Genomic DNA, 23,871 nt, shown 5'->3' on the forward strand with positions numbered 1-23,871 from the left:
TCCACAAGGCCATTTGCCCTGGCAATATTCAGGTGACATATATATCCATCCACATCGCAGGGGGGAAAAGTGATGAAAAATGCTGGATGGCTGAGTCGATACACAAGGGATCTGATCTCATTCCTGTGGCACCACTTGTATGCGTCACTGCTGGGCACATCATGCCTGAGCATGTGCACCTTGTGCAGGACTCTCAAGGCCATTTCCTCTTCAACCAATGTCACTTTTGCCCACTGTGATTTTTGGAGTTTGTCAGCCAATTTGCTAAATACCTGGCCAGGAATTTGCTGAATATCCTCCACAATGCAAGTGTGCCTGCCGTCCAGGATATGAAACCTAACAAGACATGCTGCCTCACGCTTCTGCAAGATGTTGTGGAAGACAAATGCAAATGTGGGTTCTTCTTCAAAGCGGCTGTTTGCCATGTGCAGGAGGTGTGCAAGCTGCTTGGCCATGGACACAGGCTTATGCCAATGAGGATCATCAAACCCACCTAGCACAAAGGGATCCAAATGGGGGAACATCCATGTAAGGGTGTATTCATTGCAAAAATCATGGATAGCCCTATGTCCTTTCCAGGGCACAACAAAGTGGCCACCATCAGATAGGCAATGTGCAAGTGCATCAGCCTTCATTGCATTGTACAAAGAAGTGTTGGAAGACGAGGTGGAATAACCAGAAGCCTCCATGAAGAAGTCACCGCATTGAATATCGCAAGGCTCAAAAACATTCCGTGATGTTATATCAGACTCTGTGGATGATTGTACATCTTTGTACCAAACATGCTCAACTTCAATGCAAGGAAAGACAGTGCCAATGTCCCCTGCACAGGGGAATAGATTCCAAAAGGTGGCTTCCAATCAAACAGCCCCCCCAGCGGGGAAATCTTCTGTAGTGCATGTATACGCCTTGTTGAACTTGAAAAGAAAATCCAAGATAGTGCAAATGTTACGAGCAGATGCTTTCAAAGGCTCAACCCTACGCAAGACCCCCAGAGTCGGTAACGCGGCGTCTGCAAACACGGCAACAAAATTCTGCTTCACATCATCTACCGGAGGGGGAAGTACATTGTTGAGAGTGATGGTGTCTTGAGGAAATATGAGAACATTTCCCTTGGAATACCGTTGCATTCCATCAAAGTGATTTCCGTGCAGGCAACTTTCTGGATTATCCATAAAAGTGCTGGTCCGAAATGCTTCTTGCACATGCAGAGGGACATGTTCATATGTGTAGTGGAAGCCATTGGCAAGAGCCAAAACAGGTATGTCACCCCTGCGCAGGGACGTAGCGCATAGGCCACAGAGCCGAATTTCTCCACGGAACTCGTATGGGGAAGATAGACCTTCAGGATGAAGGTAAGCATGGTGGTATTGATGGAAGGAATAGCCAAGAGGACGAAGGCGGTATGGGATGTACTCATTCACCAAGAGCGAGAAATCGACATCGCACACGGGCACAGGTTGTAAGTGGGAGAGCAGAACAGATTCTGCGCAGCAACCACAGACACCCCTGCGCAGGGATGCAACCAATACATGATCGACGAATTCATTGATAATGTTCCGTACCAAATCAGGATTGTCCTTTGGAGGGAATGCTTCTTCCACGACCGGAGCCACCATATGCACTCGCTTTGACAAGTCGCCTGAACAAGGAGAATGAGCTCTCTTCCGAGCACAATCAAATGATGGCCGCCACCCATGCAAAAAATGTCGAGGTGACCGAAAAGCAAATATCCACACAAGAGGTTGAGCAAGCTCATCCACTTCTCCAGCATGCTTCAGCAATGCAAGGATAACTTTGTGCTGGGGGAGGCATGGCACGACTTGAAATGAAACCATGCCCACGATAGATAGCAGGTCTGCGCAAGAAAAGAAATCAAACAAGATGAGGATTGCGGATAGAGAAGAGAACACATATAGATCACCCAGCGCAGGGCCAAGAGGGTGAGTGAAGCATAATGTGAGAAAGCAGTAAGAGGTGTTAAGGTCAGAGGCGGAAAAGGAGTCTCCATTCACAGACGTGATGTGGCCTGCACGGCCGACATAAGCTTCCATTTTCTGTCAAGCCCTGCGCATGGTGAGCTTACCTGCATAACGGCAAAGAATGAAACAGCCAAAGATTGCAGGAAGCGGGCAGGAAGACACATAATTGAACACCTTAAGTAGGAGGCTGGAGAAACCGAGTGAAACATCACAACCAGCCATGACACATTGAAGTGAGGCTTGACACGGGCCGAACAAGAGACCGCATAAACGATTACGAATTTCCATAAGAGGAAGGATGGGCGGAAGTAAAAGGGCAATTTCTCCCTGCCCAAAGCCTGGGACAACTACGTTGCCCAGGGATTTTACTTTCTCGCCTCCAACCAGGCAGGCCTTTATAAGCAGCACACCGCACCAATATCTTATACCATTTTATCCTGTTCTCTCATATCTCTATGAGCGCTGGAATGGAGTACATCGCTCCACCTCTTGTGCACCGGGTGCTCTGCGCAGATTGCGGTATGTTGGCTACCTTTGAAGCTTCATCACAGAAGCTGACATTTGCATAGGCACACCCATCGAACCCAATTCTGCCAACCTATGTATCGCCTGCCTACGCAACACCGTCGACATTACCGAGGGCATCCCTAAACAGTCTACCGTCAACTTTTGCAGAAATTGTGACCGCTGGCTCTCTCCGCCCGCGACATGGACGATTGCTGAGCCCGAATCGCGCGAGCTGCTCGCAATTTGCTTGAAGAAGCTGAAAGGGTTGAATAAGATTCGCTTGATCGATGCAGGATTTATATGGACAGAGCCTCATAGTAAGCGCATTAGGGTGAAGCTCACGATCCAGAAAGAAGTAAGTACCTAATTTGTCACTGTTGCGGACCACAGGATCGTTAACATCGATATAGGTGTTCACGTCCACCATCGTCCAACAGATATTTGAGGTCGAGTACGTCGTAGTCCACGGGCAATGCCCCGACTGCACTAAGCTCGCTGCGAAGAATACGTGGAAGGCGATGGTTCAAGTTCGTCAAAAAGTCAATCACAAACGCACATTCCTCTACCTCGAGCAGCTCATCCTCAAACACAACGCGCACCGAAATACTATCAGCATCAAGGAGGCCAAGGATGGACTGGATTTTTTCTACGCCCAAAGGAGTCACGCAATAAAAATGGTCGAGTTTTTGACCGCTGTCGTCCCCGTGAAGATGAAGAGCAGCGAACAGCTTCTCAGCACAGACATCCACTCTGGCACTGCGAACTACAAGTTCACCTACTCGGTCGAGATCATCCCGATATGTAAAGACGACTTAGTCGTCATACCCCCAAAACAAGCTCGATCACTGAGCAATATCCAGTGCGTATTTTTTCTTCTCCTTCGAACCAATCTAACAAGCTCTTTCAGACCACTGACTATCTGCTCACGCGTGGGCAACTCGATCCACTTCCTCGATCCCCAAACGCTGCAAGTAGCAGACGTGACATCACCCGTGTACTGGCGCACACCATTCGACGCCCTCGCCACCGTATCCGACACCATCGAGTTCCTCGTTCTGGACATCGAACCATCCGGGCCAACGCGAGGCAGATACGTACTGGCGGACGCGCAGGTCACACCAGTGAACTCTTCACTCGGCATGCAGGCGTCCTCTTTCGTAGGAGACGGCGAAGGGCAGGACTCGATTTATCACACGCGCACGCACCTCGGCGCTATCCTTCAACCGGGTGATACAGTCCTCGGCTACTTTCTAACCCGTGCAAATTACAACAATGCGACATTCGACACCCTGGACCCATCACAGGTCCCAGACGTCGTATTAGTGCGCAAGACGTATCCCAACAGGCGCAAGAAGACACGCACGCGGAACTGGCGACTCAAGAGTATCGCCAAGGAGGCTGAAGATCCTGCAGCAACGGGGACACATGGGAGAGGCGCGCTGGGTCGGATGGGTGGTGTTGACCAGCAGAAGGTCGAGAGGGACTATGAGCTGTTCTTACGAGAGTTGGAGGAAGATCCAGAGCTCAGAGGGAATGTTAACCTGTACAGAGCGGATGCGGGTGAGGCAGAGCACAAGAGAGCGGCAGAGGAGATGGACGTGGACGGAGAAGATGAGGATGAGGAGGCGGACTTCCCGGATGTGCAACTGAACGAGCTGCTCAACGACTTCGAGGATATGTCAATATCTGGGGACCCGGAGGTTGCGCATTAGATTATGTGCCTGCATGCAGTAGATGGAGCGGTGCAGTATCTGTTACATAGTGTACTATTTGCTCTTCCCTTTCTCTGATGTCTTGCCGCTTTCTGGGTCTGAAATATACGGCGCAGAGTCATCATAGAGCTGCGCGCGGAATTTCCAGGATGCAATTTCTTGCCTGCTACGTCCTTCGAGCACGAGATACTCGGTAACGCGTTTTGGTGGTGATTGTGAGGTTATTGCCCCTCCTGTTGGGGCGATTCGGCGACCTTTGGAATCCCGTTGTGGTGGGGGCAGCTTGACGACGGACAAGCTCTGCGAACTATAAGGAGGGTACCCCACAAATCGAATCCAACACATACCTGCATCGTCTCGAAGCGCATAAGTACATGTATGAGGAACACCTCGCTCCCATCCATAGTCGGCATGGTCACTTCCCGTATGGAGAGCACCTTTGTGGGGGACGCTTCCCCATGGAATTTCCATTCCATTTTCGTCCCTCGCCCAAGCGCCTTGTTACGTCGGATCGCGTCTTCCAAGAAGTCGTTCTGGCACAAAGCGAGCATGGTATTTCGGTCGCCTCTGGGCACATCGTCAGCATGAGTATTAGCGATGCGTGCAAAGCAGAGAGCATACTGGGCGATTGCCTCATTCGTCTTAATATACATGTCTAGCGCGTTCTCTTGCAAGGGCTTGAGCCACACATCTCGCTTTCCGAACCAGGTGTTCCTCCATCCAACAGGCTGATCACTGAATTTTATGAAAGGCAGTCTCTGGTTTCTCCCCAGATTCAATATTCTATACGTGGGTTAGCCCTATTGATGGAGAAACATTCGTAAGGCGCACGTTGTGTAGTTGGAAAACATGTCCACAACACGATCGGATAGCCAACGTGTGCGTCCACGTATAGATACTCCTTTCAATGAGCTCCACGATACTGGCGGCTTGACCGCTGATGGTCCATCGTCAACAACAGTTTGGACAAGTGTGGCTGTAAGACTCACCCAACAACGGGATCGCTATACCCGTATTCATTGGGTCATGGAACGGGTTCTGTTGACGGGCGGAGATGTCCACCAGCCTTCGTTCTTTCTCGATCGCCTTTTGCTGTTTCTGTGCCTCGAGATCGGCCGCACTGGGGGGCTTTGATGTTGATGTTGTGCGAGCAGTAGTCCCGGCCGCTGCGTAGTACCGCACATGGGGCAGAGGTTGTAGACATGACCGTCGGCAGATACCACCGATTTTGTAGAGTGAAGCAGACATTGGGCCAGTGCTTTGTCTGTTCTTCCCTGTTACAGACTTCGCTCAGGACAAGTAACAGTGAGTAGACAGTGTTTGGCGAAGACGACGTCGTCGACCTGGTGAGCTCAGGGCCCTAACAGACAAAAAGTTGCAGACGACAACTTGAACATCTCTGATCCCAAACCGAACTCTGACCTCTAATGAACTCTGTCTTCTATGATTTCCACGCTTTCTCTCTGGTGTTTACGCTATAACGCAGCGGATACGCATGGATAGCCAAGCTGAAGCCAGAGCAGACAAATGGATAATTCCCACTTGACAATGACCAGACGACCTGCAAACACTTCGAACGCCCGTTTCCACTGCGCAGCTCTCGTGTTCGAGAGGCACAACTCCCATCCCGTCTCCTATCCCGACACGCTATCGCCTTACATCCCACCTGCTCCATTCGCCTCATTATCAGTGAAATTCCACCCAAGGGTTGAAGAGTTTATCCAAATGCTTGGTAGCCGGAGGTATGAGCCGCGCCTCCCTTCCTCACCTCTATTCCTTCCCTCACCATCAACCCTCCAACCTCCAACAGCTCACCACCCGAACAACATGAACAACATAACACACAAGAGCCAGATATCGCCAGATGTCATCCTATCTAGTAGTAAGATGAAGTCCTGCACCCCAAGCCGGAAGAGTCGGATAGGGGCGGTGACTCATAACGGACATTATGCTCCCCCCTCGTCCGATTCTTCATCTTCAGATTTTCCAATCGCGCTTCCGAGTGCCTAACGGGCTAAAAATGCACTTGATTTGATTTGAGGAGTTTGCGAACCAACCATGAATATGTGGAGAGGAACGACCTCCGCATCCAGCCCTCCTGGGTCGTGCGTATAGATCACGTTCTTGCGACGCGTCCAATGAATGCACTGTTTACGTGTCCGAAATGGCAAGGTGGAGAGAATGTCGCATTGTCAATGTTTTCTCAGAACTGATTGATCCTTGCACAAGCTGAAAGGCTTTCCATAACATACAATTCACCAAGTTGATAACAATGGACACGTTGCTTACAGACAGCGCAATCACGTATGTAAACAGGGTGTATTAGCACAAAAGTACAGCAGTATGAGACAGACAAGAGGGAGAACGAGAAAACCCAACCGTGCCAACCACCTGCGATGAGAGTCAGATGAGGAACCATCAACAGACTATTAACTCACTTATTTCGTTGTGGTAGCAGAGGAAGAGAACTTCGTCACACTCTTGGTACCCTCAGAGATAGCGTGCTTGGAAAGCTCGCCAGGGAGAATGAGCCGGACAGCTGTCTGAATCTCGCGGGAGGAGATGGTCGACTTCTTGGAGTAAGAAGCGAGCTCTGCAAACAAGGTTAAGAGGAGTTGTATGCATAATATAAGAGCACGTGCTGGAAGCTTCACCGGCAATCCGCTCGAAGATATCGTTCACGAAGGAGTTAAGGATGGACATAGCCTTGTTGGAGATACCAGTATCGGGGTGGACCTGCTTGAGGACTGCAATCGTTGTGAGCTGTATGCTTCGAAAAGGGTAAGAGCCCGTACCCTTGTAGATATAAGAAGAGTAGGTCTCCTTGCGCGCCTTGTTTCTCTTCTTCTTCTCACCCTCAGCCTTGGGAGGCGCGGTGGTCTTTGCTGTCTTCTTTGCGCCCTCAGTGGACTTGGCCGGAGCCTTGCCAGCGGTGGAGGTGGGCTTCTTCTCAGCTGCGGACTTGGGTGCCATTGTAGATCGTCTGGGTGGGTTGGTAGAGGTGTAAGAAGGTGCAAGAGGTGTCGACGAGGACGCGAGGTGGTGGGATGTGATGAAGAGGATGGAGGGTGAGGGTGCGAGGTGACGCGGAGACTTTATAGGTCAGTCGCGCGTCGGTCGTGATTACGCACGAGCCACTTCCCTCTCAGTCGATAAGCGTGACTTGCTTGTTTGGTGCGGGACACGGGAGCAAACGGGTACAAATCGCGTGAGACTCAGTAACAACACGTGATGTGACCCATAGAGCGGGGGCTAAAGATGTAAACACTCGAAAGTAGGTCCGCTCGGGGTCTAATCACTCCATCCGCGCGTCTGGCATACAAATACGCGCGCATCGCAGAGCTGCTCTCCTCTCCTCATCCTCGTCCTCGACAACCGCCCACAACACTCACCGCGACACTTTTCGCCCCTTCAACCTCCTTCAACACATATTATCGAAATGTCTTCTGCAGCTGGTGGCAAGTCTGGTGGAAAGGCTGGTGGCAAGGCCGGGGCTGGTGGTGATGCCGTCAAGGCTGGTGCTTCCCGGTCTGCAAAGGCTGGTCTTCAGTTCCCTGTCGGTCGTATCCACCGTCTCCTCAAGCGGGGCAACTACGCCCAGCGCATCGGTGCTGGTGCACCTGGTGAGTGAACCTGTACTGTTAACCGATCAATAATTCATTCGTCTCCAGTGTACATGGCTGCCGTCCTTGAATACCTCGCAGCTGAGCTTCTTGAGCTTGCTGGCAACGCGTAAGTGGCCCTTATCAATGCGATATGAACACAAGAGCTCACCCCTTCCAGCGCCCGTGATAACAAGAAGGCCCGTATCGTTCCCCGCCATCTGCAGCTCGCCATTCGTAACGATGAGGGTGAGTCGTTATCAAACCTGCTTCGAAGCACATTCTGATTGGTTCCAGAACTGACCAAGCTCCTCGGCCACGTCATCGTCTCCGAAGGTGGTGTCGTTCCTTTCATCATGCCCGAGCTCCTGCCTACCAAGACAAAGAGCAAGAAGACCGCCGAGTCTCAGGATCTCTGATTTTCTCGCGCTGCTTTTCCCTACTCTTGTCTCCTGTCACAGTATATTTGTGCTCTAATTGTATTCTGTGGATTCCATCCATATCTGCGAACAACAGAGTACGAGTTGTACCATAATCGTGTCAAGTCCATGCCGCCTTCTAGTCCGCTGAAGTGTCGCCTCCACTCATTGTTCATGCAACTCGTGTCCCCCGTGAAACCAGTAAAGAAGATGTATGCGCTGCATACAATGCGATCCCTCTCCGGTTATTTCATTACAATCTGCGAGAACCGATCGTACATGTATCCAGGTACGCGACGCACCCTTGTTTACACCAAGTCTGGACGCGTCACGGGTCTAATAAAATCAAGGGCGCCGAAAGCGCAAAGCAGAGTTTGCCGCCGGAACACAAGAAACGGGAGACGCATGTCGGATGAAAGCCTTTGGGGCCAATGGATAGGCTACGTCATAAGGGGATGATACCCAGAGGACTTTAGAAGCTCAAATGGCGAACTGACGATCGGACAATCGGAAAGGATCAGGAACTGTCCTGCAGATACATAGTAGTCTCGCAGCTCGGTCCGCAAACGCGAATCAACCCGTTTTGTACATGACATCATTTCGCATCTTTGGGGCTCGAAGACCCGCGGAAAACGTTCGATCGTGCTTTCCGGTTGGGATATCCGACCGCCGGGAGAAAGGGGTTTCAGGTAATATGCGCGGGTTTGTTGTGTTTAGGGCGCGTTGAGCAGGGGGACGCGTTGGGCACGTGTTCTCTCGAGCGTTGTGGAGATGTGCACCGCCCACAACGTAGAGGAGAGAAGAATGACAGAAGTAGAGAAAATGCATTTGAGGCGAGTAGTATTACAGAATTGAGCTGGGAAAATAAATGGATGTTGTGCGAGACAAGTTAGTAAAAGCGACCCATGACACGAAACTGAATCTGGAGACTTTGTTGTACCTTGCCGAGCAGCACACTGTCACAGAGTCTCGCAAGTCAAAACGAGGGAATTCACACGGCGGCTTGGCAGATATAGACGACCGCCATGCCCAGCTCTTGATTGATGATATAATTATCAATGTAGACAACGAACTCGACATCCAAGACGATGAGCAGGCATTCCCCTCCAACGACGAAGATGGTGGTCAAGAGGGTGCAAGACGCGTCAAGGCGGGATAGATGGACATTGTTAGATCACGTGCACTGATTAGGCGGTGTTTACTGTGAACGGCTGATTACGGACGTATCTTCCCTTCGTGCGACCGCCCTATAAAGACTGAGCCCTTGCTCCCACTTCACAGCTCATCATCCCCTCCGCGACTCCCCTTACCGTCAACGACTTTCGACACCTTACCACCACCACCTCACTACTCCACTCGACATGGCCCGTACTAAGGTATGTCTACCCTCCCCTTCCCTCTCCAACCTCGCTAACCCACCCTCAGCAAACAGCCCGCAAGTCCACCGGTGGCAAGGCCCCCCGTAAGCAGCTCGCTACCAAGGCTGCCCGCAAGACCGCATCCAAGTCCGGCCCCACCACCGGCGGTGTCAAGAAGCCCCATCGTTTCCGCCCCGGTACCGTCGCGCTCCGTGAGATCCGTCGTTACCAGAAGAGCACTGAGCTCCTCATCCGCAAGCTCCCTTTCCAGCGTCTTGTCAGGTACGCTCTTTCCTCCTCACCATCCTCCTTCACAGCTAATGCGCATAATAGGGAAATCGCCCAGGACTTCAAGACCGATCTCCGCTTCCAGTCTTCCGCCGTGATGGCCCTGCAGGAAGCCGCTGAGGCGTACCTCGTCTCCCTGTTCGAAGACACCAACCTGGCTGCTATCCACGCCAAGCGCGTAACCATCCAGCCCAAGGATCTCCAGCTCGCTCGTCGCCTGCGTGGTGAGCGCTCGTGAGCGTCGTTGTCTGTGGATACTAGTCAACATCCTGTCTACATTCCCTTGTGCTATCATCCTGTACTACACCGGTCCTGTTTTATAATCTCAGATTCTTTACAAACAATCCTGTGTACAGCCTTGTATATGCACGCCGTTGACATTGCGTGCAAGCACAATCTCGGTCGGAGTAGCTTTGTGGTCCTCGATCGCGCTACCCGTCAAGTTCCATTGCCTCAATGATTCTGGTTCTTAAACAAGTGACGATACGCACGGACTAGATATCATTCAACTTCTGCATCAACTCAAATATACACAACAACAGTGATATCTAACGACAACAGTGCAGTCTTCAAGAGCGGGGTATACCATGTACGCAGTGCACAAAACCGCACTAGCTGCGGCTGATGTTCACCGTCAACCTAAGAATGATGAATACAAATCGACAATGTCTACAACTTCCGCCTGCTCCGTCAGCCAACCAGTCCAGTCATTCATCACATAACCAGAGTTGGACACCGAGTAGGCTCAACAAACCTGGACTCGCACTCTTGCCGCATATTTCGCTTCGAAACACAGTTAGCAGGCCGTCTGACCGAGCTTGCGCGTTCCGTCGGTCTGACCCCCCTGCGAGGTCTGCTCGATGACAAGGCCAGGTTCTGGGGGCTGAAGTACCCGGTTTGCTGGGATTTAGATATGGCGTCCCAGAGTATACGCTTCGCGGACTATGTTTTTGAAGGAGTGCTCCAGAAGTACATAAGCTGAATATTTGGTCGTGGTTGTTCGCTGTTCGCCATCCCAGTCATCTCATCGTACGAAGAGTCACGCATGTCGCGGATGCAGCGCTTGCCACACTGACAGGTGCGGCGACTCTGCTTTATATACATACATCTCGCTCAGGTTATCCTTCACAGCGAGATGGCGTCCAAAGCAGAACTAAAACGTCCCCGACTCGAAGACTCGGACTCCTATGCAGACCGTCCGTCTCCCAAGAGACCTCGCAGTGCTTTCGACTCGCAGCGGGATACTCAAGTGAAACGATGGATGCGCTCACAAGCGCCGTGGCTCGAATTTGTCCAACAGTTGACGAGGCTTGAGGAAGGCGATAACAATGCCGAACAGGAAAAAAGCCTTGTGGAAATCCTGCTGCTGCAGACTACCGAAGAGGGGGAGGAATTGTTACCCGAGTTGCAACACATCGGACTCGAGATTATGAGAGCAGTCCAACAAGACCTAGCAGTTTTCGCCATCGAACTAGGCAAGCTCTACGGTATGGGTCTATGTACCCTCCCCTCTGTCTGTCTGGCTTATGAGCTATTCCTAAACCGTCAGATGCAATTCACTTATCCAAGCCCGCAGCTTCTTTCAGAGACTGAAACCTGCCTACAGTTTCAGTCAGAGCCCAAGAACAGAGTACGTCTCTGTATACCTTGTGAGGACCACTGTCAATAACTGATGCAATGGTGCTGTTAGTCACGATCAAGTCCTGGTCTGCGGAATACGAAGGGGACGGGGTCAAGATTTTCCAAACCCACATTAGAAAGTGCAGTCGCATGATGACACAGCGTTCGGACCATTACGCCGCAAACTTCGTGGTCGCTAATTCTTCCGGCATGGGCAAGACTCGTATGATCGATGAATCCTCCAAAACGCAGTTCACCGTCCTTCTTGTGCTCAGGAATGCGAGGGGTGGTATGTCATCCTGCTGAGCAACATGAGACTGTAGTACTGATAAGTCCCTGGTCGCAGGTTTCCCTCCTCCAGACAGCGATGTGCTGGAATACTTTCTTTCCTCGACGAGGAAGAACAACTGCCAGACCGCCATTATATGCTTTCTCGCGACGCTGTACGATCAATTAGCCAAGCTGCTACAGGGCCGACAAGAAGAAGTGGGGCCGCAAAATCATGCTGAAATTGCAAGATGGTTTCGCGCGTACATCGTAACCTGGAGCGATATGTACAAACCCAGCCCGCAACGGATAGCGTTCTTCCAAAGGGTGGTGAAGAACGCTGAAACGGTCGGTATCACGTTGTTCTTCATGTGTGCCAGCGCATTCTTGCTTATTTACATCAGATGGTACAACGCGCCCTTGGAATGAACGGTTCTCGACGTGAAGAAGGCCGAGACCGGAATCAGCCTCCTAGCCTGTCTGATAAAGACGAATGGTGCAAGTCCTTGATGATAAATTCGTTCAAAATGCTCTCACGGCTTTTACGGCATGACGAGACATCGAGGCTACCAAGTGTACTCCTCGCATTTGACGAAGCTCATACATTGTTAATTCCGAGTCACAACGCCCAAGCAAGAGCTCCAGCCTCGTCCATCTACACAGTGTTGTGCCGAGTGTTGCGCTATCTAAAGGGCGAACCACACATGGCTTGCTTCGTCTCAACTTCGGGCAGCGTCGTGGAGTTCGCAGCTCCCATACGATTGGATGCATCAAGCCGGATACACGAGGGACTGTCTTTGAACTTGCCACCGTTCACCACATTTCCCTTCAACATGGCACAGATACAACCGGAAGAGATGGATTTGCAGGTGGTGGGCAAAGAAAGCTTCATGTGCAGGCAGTCTAGGATACTGTAAGCGTTCTTCCTCCTTCTTGAACACCAGCTCATTTGGCATGGTATGAAGGTTTCGCGGACGGGCTGAGCACGGCGTCGACCCTGGGCTGGGCGATTTGTCGGCATTCGCAGAGCAGAAGCTGCTCGGCAGTACAGATCAATTCCATCACGACTATGATCAAAGGCTGGCCATTTTAGCACGACGCATCCCGATCGATATTCGCACGAACACGGATGCAGGAGCCCTCCAGTCGATTAATCGGCAGATTGCTCAGCACATGCGTGTACTTTACGGAATAACAGGTGAAAACAAAACACTCATTACCGGATCTCCGAGCGAGCCAATCCTTGCTGAGGGCGCCAAAAATGCAATGAACTTTGAACGTTTCCAGGAAGCATATGCGCTCAGAGATATCTTGACATCTCCCGGAATCAACGTGGGTGAAAGGGGCAAGATGGTGATCGAGCTCCTTCTCATTGTCGCCAGCGACGCTGCCACAGGATATGGCAAAATTTTCCATTCCAGCCTTCTTCGAGTGCCTGCTCACCGATGCCTCCTGGCTGAAGCTCAAGACGTCCCAAGCATCCCGTGGTGGAAGATTCCACACCAAGACCTTTGAGGAGACATTCCAAAACTCATTCGGAAATTTTAATCATATCGTGAAGCTCCATGGCGATGTCCCGGGGTCGGAATTTTGGTACAGGTTTCTTACGAGACGTGTGGCTGCTTCCACAAAGTTCAACCGAATGGGTATCGATGCTGCTTTCCCCCACACTATCGATGGGACGAAGATCGCACCAGATAACACGACCTCTACGGTGGTGCAAACCAAGGCTGTGGCCGATATGCAAAGCCCATCCAAAAAGGTGTTTGACAGGATGGACAGCGTTGTGCGGGAAATGCACGAATCTGATGAGATTAATTCAACATCCAAACCCAAGCCTGTTAATCGGGTGGTCTTCTCGTTGAAGTCCCACGAGAAGGATGTGACCGTGATGCGATACGAAGATCAGCACAATGACCTGTTGACGTGGGACATCTATGTGCCTTTCGCGGCACTTAGAGCTGTTGAGAAGGACCCCCTAAAGTGGACGGACGTGCTGGACACGGAATTGCGAGTAGAAAGGATGTACGGTGGTGATGTGGCCTTGATGGGGATGGACCCTGCGTCTGACAACAAAGACGCATATTGGCCAAATTGGGCACCAACAGCAAGGGGGACGAGCGACGATGCAGGCAATGCAGGCGATGACATAGATGTATGTTGAGCAAGAGGGTGAACACAAAGGCGAAGTGAGTGGGAGAGTACGACACCGTGAGAACAACGCTGCCCGTTGTTTATGTTACATGAAACTTGGCGAGAGTGCTCATCACGCTCGTCATCCTAATCAATCACAGTGATAACAACTACCTTCGCATCACAGGCGCGACTATTGTGATTACAGGTTTGATTGGCAGTGATGAGAGAACCATAATCCTGGCGCGGTTCTACAGTCGAGCTTCGGTCAAAGGCGGCGTTCTTGATGTCTATGGTACTAGAGGAGCGTTGGTATGTCCACTCAGTGAGAGACGGTCAAAGTGCGACGGGGTGCATCATGTAGGCGTCGGCTCTTCTAGCTTCGTATGTGCGGAAAGGCCTGTCAGCTTGAAATTGTCCGTCTTCCAAAGAGATACTGTCAATCCCCAAACCCGAGATTCATACACCTCGCGTCAATGAGGCCATCTAACATATGAGAGATTCCACCACACCTAAAAAGGCAGCCCAAATACACACAATCATCGTGACACCAACCCTACTCACCCTCCTGCTCTCTGCGCTTGTTCACCAGCCTCTCCCTCTCAGCACGCCTCACCCGCGCCAGTATGAAGCGCCGAGTTGAGCAGACTCGATGTATCCATTTTCTGAGGTTTGGTCAGCCACGGGCTCGCTAGAACAAGAACGGACGTACGGATTTGGATGTTTCTTCGGGAGGGTCTCCCTACCATACTATGCAGGTGCACCAGCAGCCCGTTCCACCTTGGAACCGTCTAGTCCCAGAGCGTGCTTCCTTCCAGTCTGGCCCGCCCTTAGATCCCATTGTTGCCTCAAAGGCTGGACGACCGTATTTCCGCCCTGGTTCTTCCCTTCCTTTTCCTTGATATCTCGAGGGAGTGCGAGAGATGATGCCGTTTCGATCGGTCGGAGGGAGAAGAGAGCAGCTAGAGGGAGGAAGCAGCCAGTGAGGGGTAGGCAAGATAGTCGTAAGAACAGGATGAGTTCCATAGGAGGAATGTTCCATCAAATGCACAAGGCAAAGGTGGAAACGTATGCCTCTGCCTCCAAGCAAGACGTTCTCTCCCATATTTCATCAGGGCAGTGAAGAGCCAATCAAATGGTAGAAGATTAGTCAATAGTACGTGTATCTTACACTCGAGTCCATGGCCCAAGCTTCCCTCTAGTGTAAATATCCCCCGATCCATCCTCACTTCCTCCGTACTCTGCTCGGGGTTATAATAGTACCACTGCGAGCAGAAGTAGGCACAGAACGATAATAAGGAAGATGATGCAGTATCCCGATTTCGTCTCTATCTCTCAATCAGCACAGCCCTTATAACGAGATACGACGGGGAGAGAAAGGGGCAGACGTACGCTCCTGCTGTCGTATGAACCGGCGAAGCTTCGTCATCGCCCCTCCAAGCTTGTTGTCCGTCCGGTCCACACCTCGCTCCAAATCGTCCAGCATCCTATATCAGTCAGCTCCTCCTCTCATCTTCACTAGAAAGACACGCACTCATTATGTTCTCCCACTTCTCTGCCTATCAGGCCTGCTTGGGAAGCGAGCGTATTCAGCGTCCCGCTTATGTAGTGCAGTGTCGTATCCTGTTGCTGGACGAGCATTTGCTGCTCTTCCCTCGCCCATGCGGCTTGGTCGTCTTCTGTGCCTGGCGTTGGTGGGTCAAGAGGGTGCGTGGGTCGAGAGGCTTGTGCTTGTGCTTGCAGTTGGGAGGTGTATGATGGTGGGCGCGAGAGTCGGGATGAGAGGTCCGCTCGCATCGTCTACGTTCCTGAATCAGCACTCCGCAAAGCAAGAAATAGACCAGACGCACATCAATATCCTTCCTGACCTCCTTCACATACCCTCTCCTCCCCTGGAGCTCCCCCTCACTAATCCCGAACCTCCTCGCCCCCGTCTCCTCCACAACCCTCACACTCCCCTCCAGTTCCTCCAAATCTGCTTCGAGAGCAGCGAGCGTTCCCCTCAGTTCATCTTCTACCTCCCGTAGTTCCTGCGACTTTTGACCGGTGGAAAGGGCGCGTATCCGCTGGAGGGACGAATGCAGTGTGTGCGCGTGGGAGAGGGACGACGCTAGCTCGGTGCGGAAGACATCATACGGATCTTCGGACATGTTGTACTAGGTATGCGAAAAGAAATCAAAGAATGGTATGGGTCAAGCTTCTAGCAGGATGATATATGATATGCACAGAAAGAGAGAGCGTTGAGTGATGACTTTGTTATATGCGCTCCTCTCGACGACGCCTAATCGACGCTGCGCGTTGGCCACTTCGCTCCACGTCCCTTCCGCAGGCGGAAAAGCAGCGCCTCCGTTTCCGCCGGTTCTTTTGTTGCTTCTGCTTCTGCTTCTCTTATGGTGTTGCTGTCTGCGCAATATTGTCTGACAGCTTGTTTGCAAAAGAAATATATGGAATACTTCTAAAAGCTGTGACAACATCGAATAGACTTGTACTGTACATGCGGGGTCGCAGTGGAAGTTTCTCGGCAGAAGCAGCTTCTCACTGTGTATCCATCAAAACGCCACGTCAGAGTTCTGTATTGCTGTCAGGCTTGTGTTCAACCTCCATCTGCACTGTCATGTCTGCACAAAATGCTCTCCGAATTTCTGCTCAAAAAGAACATGCTCTGCAGCTTCTGTGCGGTCCAGTTCAAGACCACAGGACCACAACGCACCTGCCGTCGCTGTGACGATATCGTATTGCCAGCCCTGGGGACCAACGTACTTCATCCGAAGGATTTGATCTCGGCAATCTGTGCGTTATTGTGACCATGCTCACTGGTCGATCATTGATCCGTTGTGCTCTTCCCAGACGATTATGAAGATGGAGATATACTTGAAATCACCTATCCCTGGGTATGTTGATGAATTACGGCAAATGTATAGGCTGTTCTGACGGTCTCTAGATCCAAGTCATACGGAACAAAAACCAGATCTTTTCTTCCCGTTTGGTTGCTCTGTACGTTCCTCAGCTAATTAGGGATGTTGTTCGCATGGTCGAGCGGGACAAAGATCCGACTAAGAGGATTGACGGCGCCATGCGAGAACAGCTCGATGCCATCCTCACCGTTCTGGGATTGGTTTCCGGGAGCTCCCCATATTTCGCGCGTATCTTGGTCTGTGATAGCAGTGCACTGCCCGAAGTGAACTCGGTGGCATCCGCAATCACGGCATATAATCTCAACCTTCATCAACTTTGGAGCACAACTACCCGCGCAGCCCGCCTAACCGGGAACTATATGATCTTGCCATACATGAATATCCTCTTCAAAATAATCGAGAGCATATATTATGTGTTGTTCTTCATCCTTCGGATCCAAGTCGAGAATGAGGCTGTCTGGGCTTCGATGCAACCCATGATGTCCAAACTTACAGAAAATTTGACCCTTTGGAGCGATGAAGACCCGGGAGTGTTTGCTATGTCCCTCAGTCTATGCCTACGTCAGGAGGAAGCCGTGCAGTCAGCAATCACGTGGAGAGACGAGAAGCTTGGGAAGGCCCGTTGCGGATTGCCTCATTGCACCAAGACTGCTCAGCTGAGACTCTGCACTCGGTACGTGACCAACATGTCAGTAGGGAATCGGCTCTAACAGCTTGGGTCTACACGCAGCTGCGGGACAATTTCCTACGTTAGTGTCTCTCCCTTCCGGTGGTCAATACCTGACGGTTGTGCAGTGCTGCGAGGCGCATCAGAAAGAACACTGGAACTACAGTACGGATCCCCATCGGGTGGTCTGCTATACAATGGCTCTCTAGGCCTACTTAGCAGATCTCTCGTTTGTGGATGCTGTACTCGTGTTCCTTTGAGTTTGCGTGGCCTGACTCGAGTCGGTTCCTTGATATCGCTCACTGGTGTGAACTCATGTGGCACAACAAAGTCTTCTCTAGGCAGGTGCATCACATGAACAGAATGGTTGCGATACCTTTATATACATAACAGCGCCTATTATCCCACCACATTATCCACAACCTCCAACAATACCTCTTTCGAAAATTGAGTAGTCTAGGCGCAATACTTATGTCTATCGATGTCTATGATAGCTATCTGTCTCTATGAAACTCGTATCAGCATCTATGGTTGCTCCGGCTCAGAGTATCATGGGGAACAGCTCATGAAACCGAGTCCACTGAGTGTCGTCTATCGCACGGATAAGCACAACCAACAAGCACGGGGCAAACACGAACACAACCCACCAGAATCTATGGAAGTGCAGAACCTCACACCGCCCTTGGCACATTCTGCTCGAAGCCCAAAATACCTCACATCAATGTTCCTCATCGTTCCCTCGTCTGCGTCCAGGGGTTTATGTGCCCATCCCGTACCCAAGTGCGTGCCAGACACGAGCAGTTCGCTGATCAGCTCCAAGGACGATAAGGACGTCTGGAGCGTCTCGAGAAACCGGTCACTCATAGGTTGTCCGTCAGAGAAGACCACCTTGTTAATCTGAAGCCTACGGAGGGTAGGTGGAAGCGCCGGGATGAGGTCGGAATTGGAAGAGGTGATAACGAGGTGCTCGAGATGACGACATGAGTGGAGAGTTGCTGGTTGGAGAGTCGCCTCTTCTGCAGTGTCCAGGGCAAGCGAACGCAACCCCGACACATGCCGCTGCAGCACTTCTTCAAGCCCGGGCTCGATCATGCTCATGCTCAATCCCAAGACCTCCAAAGATCCCGCGGAGTGGGCGAGGAACGCCCTGAGATAGGTTGGCGAGATACATCTCCACGGGCAACCGAGCACGAATTCCCGAAGTCGGAAGGTGAACGGCGTATCCTGAACTGAAGGCATCGGTCCCACAGCATTAAAGTCATGGATACAAAGCCGCTCCAACGTCGGCATCTTGCGTAGTAGCTCATGCAGTGCTTCCCAACTCGATTGTCTGCTCATCTGGACGGTGAAAGATCGGACAGAAGGGAAGTTGCTCGGGACGTAGGTCGATGGTGGAAGGTAGGGCAGGTTGAAGCCTGGGCCCATGTGCACCGTCTTGAGGTTCGGGAGCTGGGATAAGATGTCGGCGACGTCCCTCCTACCACCCGGTCTGAAAATTGGACCAGAAAGTACGAGAATGCGTGTCGTTTGCTTGAGCTCGACACTGCGCGTCGTATTCTGGCCAATAGCACGTAAGAAAGCAAGACGGGCATCAAACGTCCCCAGATCGACATGATCAAACAGTCGATACTGGATGTACGTTGCCCAAGACCGACAGACGAGGCAGAGCTGCCTCAGCTCTCGATAGGCCGGCCATGCTCCGCCAGCGGCAGCGTTGTATCGCGTGTCGCACCGTGGGACTGCCAAATCCAGGATCTCGCACATGACTTCGGCAGACAGTACAGCCATTGATCTTCGCGAACCCTCTAGGGGAGAATCATGAGCAGATATTAAATTGTATACTGTCTCTTAGAAACATACCGAATCTTTGCCGGGGCGTGTTATGTCGAGCCACAGGTACAGGTACAGGTACGACGACAGCAGCGAGCTGGTCGCTGGTCGTCGATCGAGAGGCATGGGGCGATTGATATCCATCAGGCCGCGGAGCATACCGGATAGCGTTTTTTACTGCACCGCCAGTCTTATCTTTGCTGACAACGAGCAGCACGCGGCCGCACGTGATAAGACGTCAGATTGCAAGGAGGTGTGCTTCTTGAACTGGAACGAAGGATGATGGCGCGAGGAAGGGACTGTATGCCTTGAGGATGAGGTCGCTTGCGGAATGGTGGATCACATATGGAAGGAGGTAAGGAGTTCGGAGGGTTCCGGCATTCTGAAAGTCCATACGCGGGCTACTCTCGATATTCTGTCCGGGTTGAACGAGTAGCTGAAAAAGAGCATACACCTCCAACAGCTATGTGGAGGGCATCGATCGGTACTGGACTATGCTGACAAGGCGGCACTGAAGAACTAGGAAAGGGAAAAAGGTGAACAAGTATAGTGTATGCGTATAAAAGCGAGGGATATGCGTACATGCGCGACGATCATGTATGTGTGATATCAGAACAGGCGGTCTATCGTTCCTCAAGTTACGTACACCTCCGGCATCCAAGTCATACTCTCGCCAATCAAGCTCTCCTCTCAAACGCCGCCAACCATCTGTCAATCTGTTCCTCACTAGCATCTCGAATCTCTTGCAAGCTCGTTATATGCGGCTACCAGGTGTGTGAGAAGAGCGCCATAGCCAGACGAAAGGGGGGACGTGAGACGTACGACCTCCGCGTCCGGAACTGCAAAAGGCCCGGGAACCTTGACGTATGGTTTCACGGACCCGTCTCCACAAGTAGAGTTGTACGTCTATGATGATCAGACCGAGGCTTTTGGGAAGGAAGGAAGCGTCTCACCCGAGCAGAGTGCACCTCGATATTATGCAAGCTTTTCCGGATCTGGTCCATCTGGCGTATTTCATGCAGTGTATCGTCCCTCAGATGCAGGAGCTCATCCGAGAGCTCGTGGTGGTGCTGGTTGAGATGTACAAAGAGGCCGATAAGGAGGGCGTGGATGTAATGGAAAGCGGGAGCGGGAGAGGGGATGGGAACGGGGTCCGGATCTGCGGGCTGTTAGTTGTGTGGAAGGGGAGGATTGTTGTGCATACAGTCCAGTTTCCTGAGTTGGTCGATGACTTCCGCCTTTCAGGAAATAGCACGCAGCGCTTGTTGTTCCGTCAAGCCACGACGATCCGGTGCATCTAACAGATCAAAGGAGGCAGAAGACGGGAAGAGAGCGCATACAGTAGAGATTGGTCACGGCCTTGCTATATGCCTTCACGTTGCGCACATCGTCCATCGTTGGAGGGTCGTGAATGACCGGGAGGGGGATGTCCGCACTCTGATAGGGATCTCTGATGCTGACAGGGGCCATGGTAGTTGTTAATGACTTAAGTGGAATAGGATACTGTACGGAAGATGGACGGGGGGAAGAGAGGTATATGTCTGGGGATCGAGCGCGTTCCGTCTATATATGAGGGCGGCCAGAAGAAGACAGAGATCGAAGACAGAGGTTGGACGCGTCGCCGCACGTGAGCGTCATGGGTCAGACAAGCCATGATCGCCAGGTGATGCTCGAATGACATCAATCGGGAACACCCATAACCAACTTTCCGAAGCAGATGGCCAACTCTACGCTTGCTTCTTGCTTCTCCGCGGCCGGATTCCAGAGCCTCCACGGATCGTTCCGATCTGGCCCTCCCGGAACAGACCGGTCTGACACTATCCTTCTCTCCCAGCGCACGCCATACGTTCAGAAGCTCCAAATACAATGCCGATGGCCAATGGCCGGTCGATAGCGCAAACCCGGAGGACCGCCGGGGAGGGGGGCTGCGGCGGCTATAGACTCAGGGTATGAAAATCATTGATCGGGTATGATCGAACGTGATCGGCTTGTGATCGGCGGGGATGATTGAGGGGCGGGAGGGGAACGGACGGCGCAACCCGCTGCGTCGCGTCGGCCGCGGAGTCGGGTCTTTGCCGTTGTGCCGGCGTGTCTGGACTCCCAGGGACGAATGTATAACTAGTCTCATTGATGATTCCAAAACATATCCACGCCTCAAGTCTTGGCTAGCTGAGTTAGACCAGAACCCGAATCGCAAGATGGACAACCGCAACTTTGCTCAGTATGCCAAAGGGATTGCAAGTGCCGGACTCTTTCGCCTAAACGAGCTGGCAGTGCTCGAGCAGGCCGAACTTGTCGACATATACCATTCTGCTGACTCAGCGCATTCCCTGCCAAAGCTTGCCCGAGGAACTGCTGCAGTCCTACTGGGCTTTGCCAGAAAGGACGTATATACAGCAGGCAATCAGTAGACTAAAAATTTCTTTATTCCGTACATATTACACCTTGTTGCTGCAATGGAATCACCATTGTGACCCAAACATTGATTCAATCCGTGAATTCCTCGATAACGTCTTCGTAGTCATCATCCTCGTCCCCAGTTGCAGATCTGCCTGGCCCCTCATCGCCGCGAACTAACCACTCATCTCTTACCCTGACAGCAACTCGGCATAGTTGTGGTCGAGGAGGAGGAACTCGAGGTATCACCCCTAAGTTGGCCGTGTCAAGATAGGCAGGGATCGGACCAAGGAGTTCGTAGCTTTCGGGGCCGCCCAGCTGGAAGACATGAGAGGAACATGTTGGCCTGAGGGACGTAATACATCTGCAGATGAGAAATGGTCGTGGCAAAGCACGAGGCTGGCTCGAGTGCGTTCAAGCGGCGGAGTCGTTGGTAGAATCGCGAGGGTGAGCCAACGCCAGAGTACATCGACTTTTGGGCAAAGGCTAGGCCAGATCGTTGCATGACATGGATGACACGAGAATACCAAGCACCTATCCCATGCGAACACTCAGTGAAGGATCGTAGCAGTTCTCAAGTGCACATACGGGTGTCTCGCGCCCCAGCCCATCGGGGGATCCTCTACAAGAGCGGCAGTGTCGAAATCGTATGCTATCCCGTAATGGCCGTAGGGCAAATGACTTAGCCAATGCGGCAAACCAGGTTCTGACAATGACGTTAGTATTATCAGTAACGAGCCACACAAACACTGACCAATGCGGGCCATTTACTCGAGTGGTGGTAGTAACAAGCAAAGGCTGGTAGGAGACTGAGAATGCGGACAATGGGCACCTGCTGGCAACCTCCACCCGGGAGTTGCCGAAGAAACACGACGAGTCATATACAACATTGATCCATCCACTCCTATTACACAAACAGACAAAGAGAAACATGTGAAGGAAGCATATGCTATTGAAGGAGGTTGCTATTCGACGAGACGGCTCGCATACCAGTCAAACAGCTTGGCTTTGGTGAGTAGCTGAATATTGTCTGGATGGCCCACAGTGACAGCGAACCTCGTCTGGATGCCAGCAAGACACAGACAACATGGTAGGAAGGTAAGAACAGACGTTTCAATCGTGGGTTTCTTCATCCACTCATCCAGCCAGACCTGGATGAAATCACGAAGCTTGACCAGCTTAGGCATGACGCAATTCACATCGCCCCGCTTCGCTGCATTCCATTCCCAGTCGCCAGAGCGATGGTCGATGAAGTCGACCCAATCATGCTGCGCGTTCCTGTACACCTTCTTCAATCTGCGGCCGGTCAGCGGCCACTCGAAAGGCAACTTCTCGACAATGGATGACCATTGAATATGATTCACGGGAGAGAGTTCGATCGCAGGGTTGTTCCAAGCCGGATGAGTGCATCCATTGTTGTGGAGGTGGTGGTTGTTGTGAAAGGGAAGACGTGATGATTGGCACTGTTTTCATCCGTTTGCACGCCCATTGTCACGTGATTGATGCTTTTTTGGGCTCACAACGGACTCCCCACATCCCTCATTGTATTGGACACTTAGGTCGATTCAGAATCAACGATCAGATTCAACCGTTGATTCAGTATCTAAGTGGTTACATGGCAAAGAGCCGGAATGAAATGTGAACAGTTTGAACTCTACGACAAACTTTGGCGAGAAGGAAGAATTAGAGGCAGTTTCCGGACTGCCGATGGGCCCTATCTCGATCTCGGTATGGTGTGTATTTGTTGAAAGAGTGCTAGATGGAGTGAGTACTCTTAGTTTGGCTGATTGAAGATTGTCCGAGAAGTTGTACGCTTTTCCGTAATAGTTGAAGACGGGAGAAAGATGTGCCATGATATGAGAATTGAATGGGTGTTGAATGAAGAGAACGATTATCTTTCTATTGAATGATTAGCTATCGGTGCGATCGTGAGTATGGCGGACCGCGAGGGGATGCCCAGTGAACGGAGAAGACCGGGTGGAGGAATGAGCCGAAGTAACCCGAGAAGCCCCAAGGGTCGAAATAACCCCGCATTAACCCGTTCTGCCCCGCGTGTGGCGCGTCTAAAGTAATGTTCAAACGCGCCTGATCTGGTCACACCATCCCATTGACTGTCAAAAGACTAGACAGATGAGAACTCATCACGGGCGTATATATAACCCATGTCTGGGAGG

General features: G+C 51.6%; 12 protein-coding genes across 12 annotated transcripts; 5 read left to right on the forward strand and 7 right to left on the reverse strand.

Moving 5' to 3' along the window:
* Nucleotides 1–101: 101 nt before the first annotated feature.
* DACRYDRAFT_43915 (uncharacterized protein) lies at nt 102–698 on the reverse strand (the record flags this gene model as incomplete). Its single annotated transcript, XM_040774547.1, has 1 exon — nt 102–698. A coding segment is annotated over one exon (597 nt), but the record flags the coding sequence as incomplete, so codon positions are not given.
* Nucleotides 699–2,449: 1,751 nt separating this feature from the next.
* On the forward strand, nt 2,450–4,165 carry DACRYDRAFT_38190 (NMD3-domain-containing protein; the record flags this gene model as incomplete). Its single annotated transcript, XM_040774439.1, has 4 exons — nt 2,450–2,501; nt 2,552–2,844; nt 2,900–3,348; nt 3,397–4,165. Coding segments are annotated over 4 exons (1,563 nt in total), but the record flags the coding sequence as incomplete, so codon positions are not given.
* Nucleotides 4,166–4,255: 90 nt separating this feature from the next.
* On the reverse strand, nt 4,256–5,449 carry DACRYDRAFT_107142 (uncharacterized protein; the record flags this gene model as incomplete). The annotated part of the gene is made up of 5 exons (XM_040768418.1): nt 4,256–4,501; nt 4,549–4,768; nt 4,823–4,984; nt 5,033–5,138; nt 5,191–5,449. The coding sequence occupies 5 exons, from the start codon at nt 5,447–5,449 to the stop codon at nt 4,256–4,258; spliced, it is 993 nt and encodes a 330-aa protein (XP_040629106.1).
* A 989-nt stretch (nt 5,450–6,438) lies between these two features.
* On the reverse strand, nt 6,439–7,251 carry DACRYDRAFT_21935 (histone H2B). The gene is made up of 4 exons (XM_040772612.1): nt 6,997–7,251; nt 6,844–6,948; nt 6,640–6,794; nt 6,439–6,592 (listed from the first exon to the last, which is right to left on the reverse strand). Exons 1-3 carry the CDS (start codon nt 7,172–7,174, stop codon nt 6,640–6,642), a joined length of 438 nt encoding a protein of 145 aa, XP_040629107.1. The 5' UTR covers nt 7,175–7,251; the 3' UTR covers nt 6,439–6,592.
* Nucleotides 7,252–7,570: 319 nt separating this feature from the next.
* Nucleotides 7,571–8,330, forward strand: DACRYDRAFT_21936 (histone H2A.1). The gene is made up of 4 exons (XM_040772613.1): nt 7,571–7,824; nt 7,873–7,933; nt 7,985–8,052; nt 8,101–8,330. The coding sequence occupies exons 1-4, from the start codon at nt 7,641–7,643 to the stop codon at nt 8,220–8,222; spliced, it is 435 nt and encodes a 144-aa protein (XP_040629108.1). The 5' UTR covers nt 7,571–7,640; the 3' UTR covers nt 8,223–8,330.
* A 1,189-nt stretch (nt 8,331–9,519) lies between these two features.
* DACRYDRAFT_21937 (histone-fold-containing protein) lies at nt 9,520–10,225 on the forward strand. The gene is made up of 3 exons (XM_040772614.1): nt 9,520–9,598; nt 9,648–9,862; nt 9,914–10,225. The coding sequence occupies exons 1-3, from the start codon at nt 9,584–9,586 to the stop codon at nt 10,104–10,106; spliced, it is 423 nt and encodes a 140-aa protein (XP_040629109.1). The 5' UTR covers nt 9,520–9,583; the 3' UTR covers nt 10,107–10,225.
* Nucleotides 10,226–11,003: 778 nt separating this feature from the next.
* On the forward strand, nt 11,004–13,919 carry DACRYDRAFT_107146 (uncharacterized protein; the record flags this gene model as incomplete). Its single annotated transcript, XM_040768419.1, has 7 exons — nt 11,004–11,355; nt 11,475–11,498; nt 11,559–11,777; nt 11,835–12,103; nt 12,160–12,668; nt 12,721–13,087; nt 13,152–13,919. 7 exons carry the CDS (start codon nt 11,004–11,006, stop codon nt 13,917–13,919), a joined length of 2,508 nt encoding a protein of 835 aa, XP_040629110.1.
* A 1,220-nt stretch (nt 13,920–15,139) lies between these two features.
* On the reverse strand, nt 15,140–16,038 carry DACRYDRAFT_51986 (uncharacterized protein; the record flags this gene model as incomplete). Its single annotated transcript, XM_040775077.1, has 4 exons — nt 15,140–15,216; nt 15,281–15,375; nt 15,423–15,688; nt 15,739–16,038. The coding sequence occupies 4 exons, from the start codon at nt 16,036–16,038 to the stop codon at nt 15,140–15,142; spliced, it is 738 nt and encodes a 245-aa protein (XP_040629111.1).
* Nucleotides 16,039–17,651: 1,613 nt separating this feature from the next.
* Nucleotides 17,652–19,388, reverse strand: DACRYDRAFT_21938 (uncharacterized protein). Its single transcript, XM_040772615.1, has 3 exons — nt 19,331–19,388; nt 18,118–19,275; nt 17,652–18,061 (listed from the first exon to the last, which is right to left on the reverse strand). The coding sequence occupies exons 2-3, from the start codon at nt 19,256–19,258 to the stop codon at nt 18,012–18,014; spliced, it is 1,191 nt and encodes a 396-aa protein (XP_040629112.1). The 5' UTR covers nt 19,259–19,275; nt 19,331–19,388; the 3' UTR covers nt 17,652–18,011.
* Nucleotides 19,389–19,600: 212 nt separating this feature from the next.
* Nucleotides 19,601–20,483, forward strand: DACRYDRAFT_21939 (uncharacterized protein; the record flags this gene model as incomplete). Its single annotated transcript, XM_040772616.1, has 3 exons — nt 19,601–20,064; nt 20,123–20,206; nt 20,254–20,483. Coding segments are annotated over exons 1-3 (469 nt in total), but the record flags the coding sequence as incomplete, so codon positions are not given.
* A 1,251-nt stretch (nt 20,484–21,734) lies between these two features.
* Nucleotides 21,735–22,471, reverse strand: DACRYDRAFT_21941 (uncharacterized protein). Its single transcript, XM_040772617.1, has 3 exons — nt 22,452–22,471; nt 22,286–22,403; nt 21,735–22,231 (listed from the first exon to the last, which is right to left on the reverse strand). Exons 1-3 carry the CDS (start codon nt 22,462–22,464, stop codon nt 21,949–21,951), a joined length of 414 nt encoding a protein of 137 aa, XP_040629114.1. The 5' UTR covers nt 22,465–22,471; the 3' UTR covers nt 21,735–21,948.
* Nucleotides 22,472–22,581: 110 nt separating this feature from the next.
* On the reverse strand, nt 22,582–23,111 carry DACRYDRAFT_115963 (uncharacterized protein; the record flags this gene model as incomplete). The annotated part of the gene is made up of 2 exons (XM_040770103.1): nt 22,582–22,993; nt 23,062–23,111. The coding sequence occupies 2 exons, from the start codon at nt 23,109–23,111 to the stop codon at nt 22,663–22,665; spliced, it is 381 nt and encodes a 126-aa protein (XP_040629115.1). The 3' UTR covers nt 22,582–22,662.
* Between the last annotated feature and the right edge of the window lie 760 nt (nt 23,112–23,871).

Source organism: Dacryopinax primogenitus (genome assembly GCF_000292625.1).
Source record: "Dacryopinax primogenitus strain DJM-731 SS1 chromosome Unknown DACRYscaffold_8, whole genome shotgun sequence".
NCBI classification, from domain to species: Eukaryota; Fungi; Basidiomycota; class Dacrymycetes; order Dacrymycetales; family Dacrymycetaceae; genus Dacryopinax; species Dacryopinax primogenitus.

What these genes read in the sequence shown, in the direction of transcription:
- DACRYDRAFT_21935 (XM_040772612.1), bottom strand. Translation starts at nt 7,174, where the DNA reads ATGGCACCCAAGTCCGCAGCTGAGAAGAAGCCCACCTCCACCGCTGGC. An exon ending in CTCTTCTTATATCTACAAGG is followed by an intron (nt 6,949 to 6,996) that starts GTACGGGCTCTT and finishes CAACGATTGCAG; the next exon opens with TCCTCAAGCAGGTCCACCCC. An exon ending in GATTGCCGGTGAAGCTTCCA is followed by an intron (nt 6,795 to 6,843) that starts GCACGTGCTCTT and finishes CCTTGTTTGCAG; the next exon opens with AGCTCGCTTCTTACTCCAAG.
- DACRYDRAFT_21936 (XM_040772613.1), top strand. Translation starts at nt 7,641, where the DNA reads ATGTCTTCTGCAGCTGGTGGCAAGTCTGGTGGAAAGGCTGGTGGCAAG. An exon ending in CTTGAGCTTGCTGGCAACGC is followed by an intron (nt 7,934 to 7,984) that starts GTAAGTGGCCCT and finishes CACCCCTTCCAG; the next exon opens with CGCCCGTGATAACAAGAAGG. An exon ending in CGCCATTCGTAACGATGAGG is followed by an intron (nt 8,053 to 8,100) that starts GTGAGTCGTTAT and finishes GATTGGTTCCAG; the next exon opens with AACTGACCAAGCTCCTCGGC.
- DACRYDRAFT_21937 (XM_040772614.1), top strand. An exon ending in CCTTTCCAGCGTCTTGTCAG is followed by an intron (nt 9,863 to 9,913) that starts GTACGCTCTTTC and finishes TGCGCATAATAG; the next exon opens with GGAAATCGCCCAGGACTTCA.
- DACRYDRAFT_21938 (XM_040772615.1), bottom strand. Translation starts at nt 19,258, where the DNA reads ATGGCTGTACTGTCTGCCGAAGTCATGTGCGAGATCCTGGATTTGGCA. An exon ending in CTGCACTTCCATAGATTCTG is followed by an intron (nt 18,062 to 18,117) that starts GTGGGTTGTGTT and finishes TCCGTGCGATAG; the next exon opens with ACGACACTCAGTGGACTCGG.
- DACRYDRAFT_21941 (XM_040772617.1), bottom strand. An exon ending in GGCTGGGGCGCGAGACACCC is followed by an intron (nt 22,232 to 22,285) that starts GTATGTGCACTT and finishes CGCATGGGATAG; the next exon opens with GTGCTTGGTATTCTCGTGTC.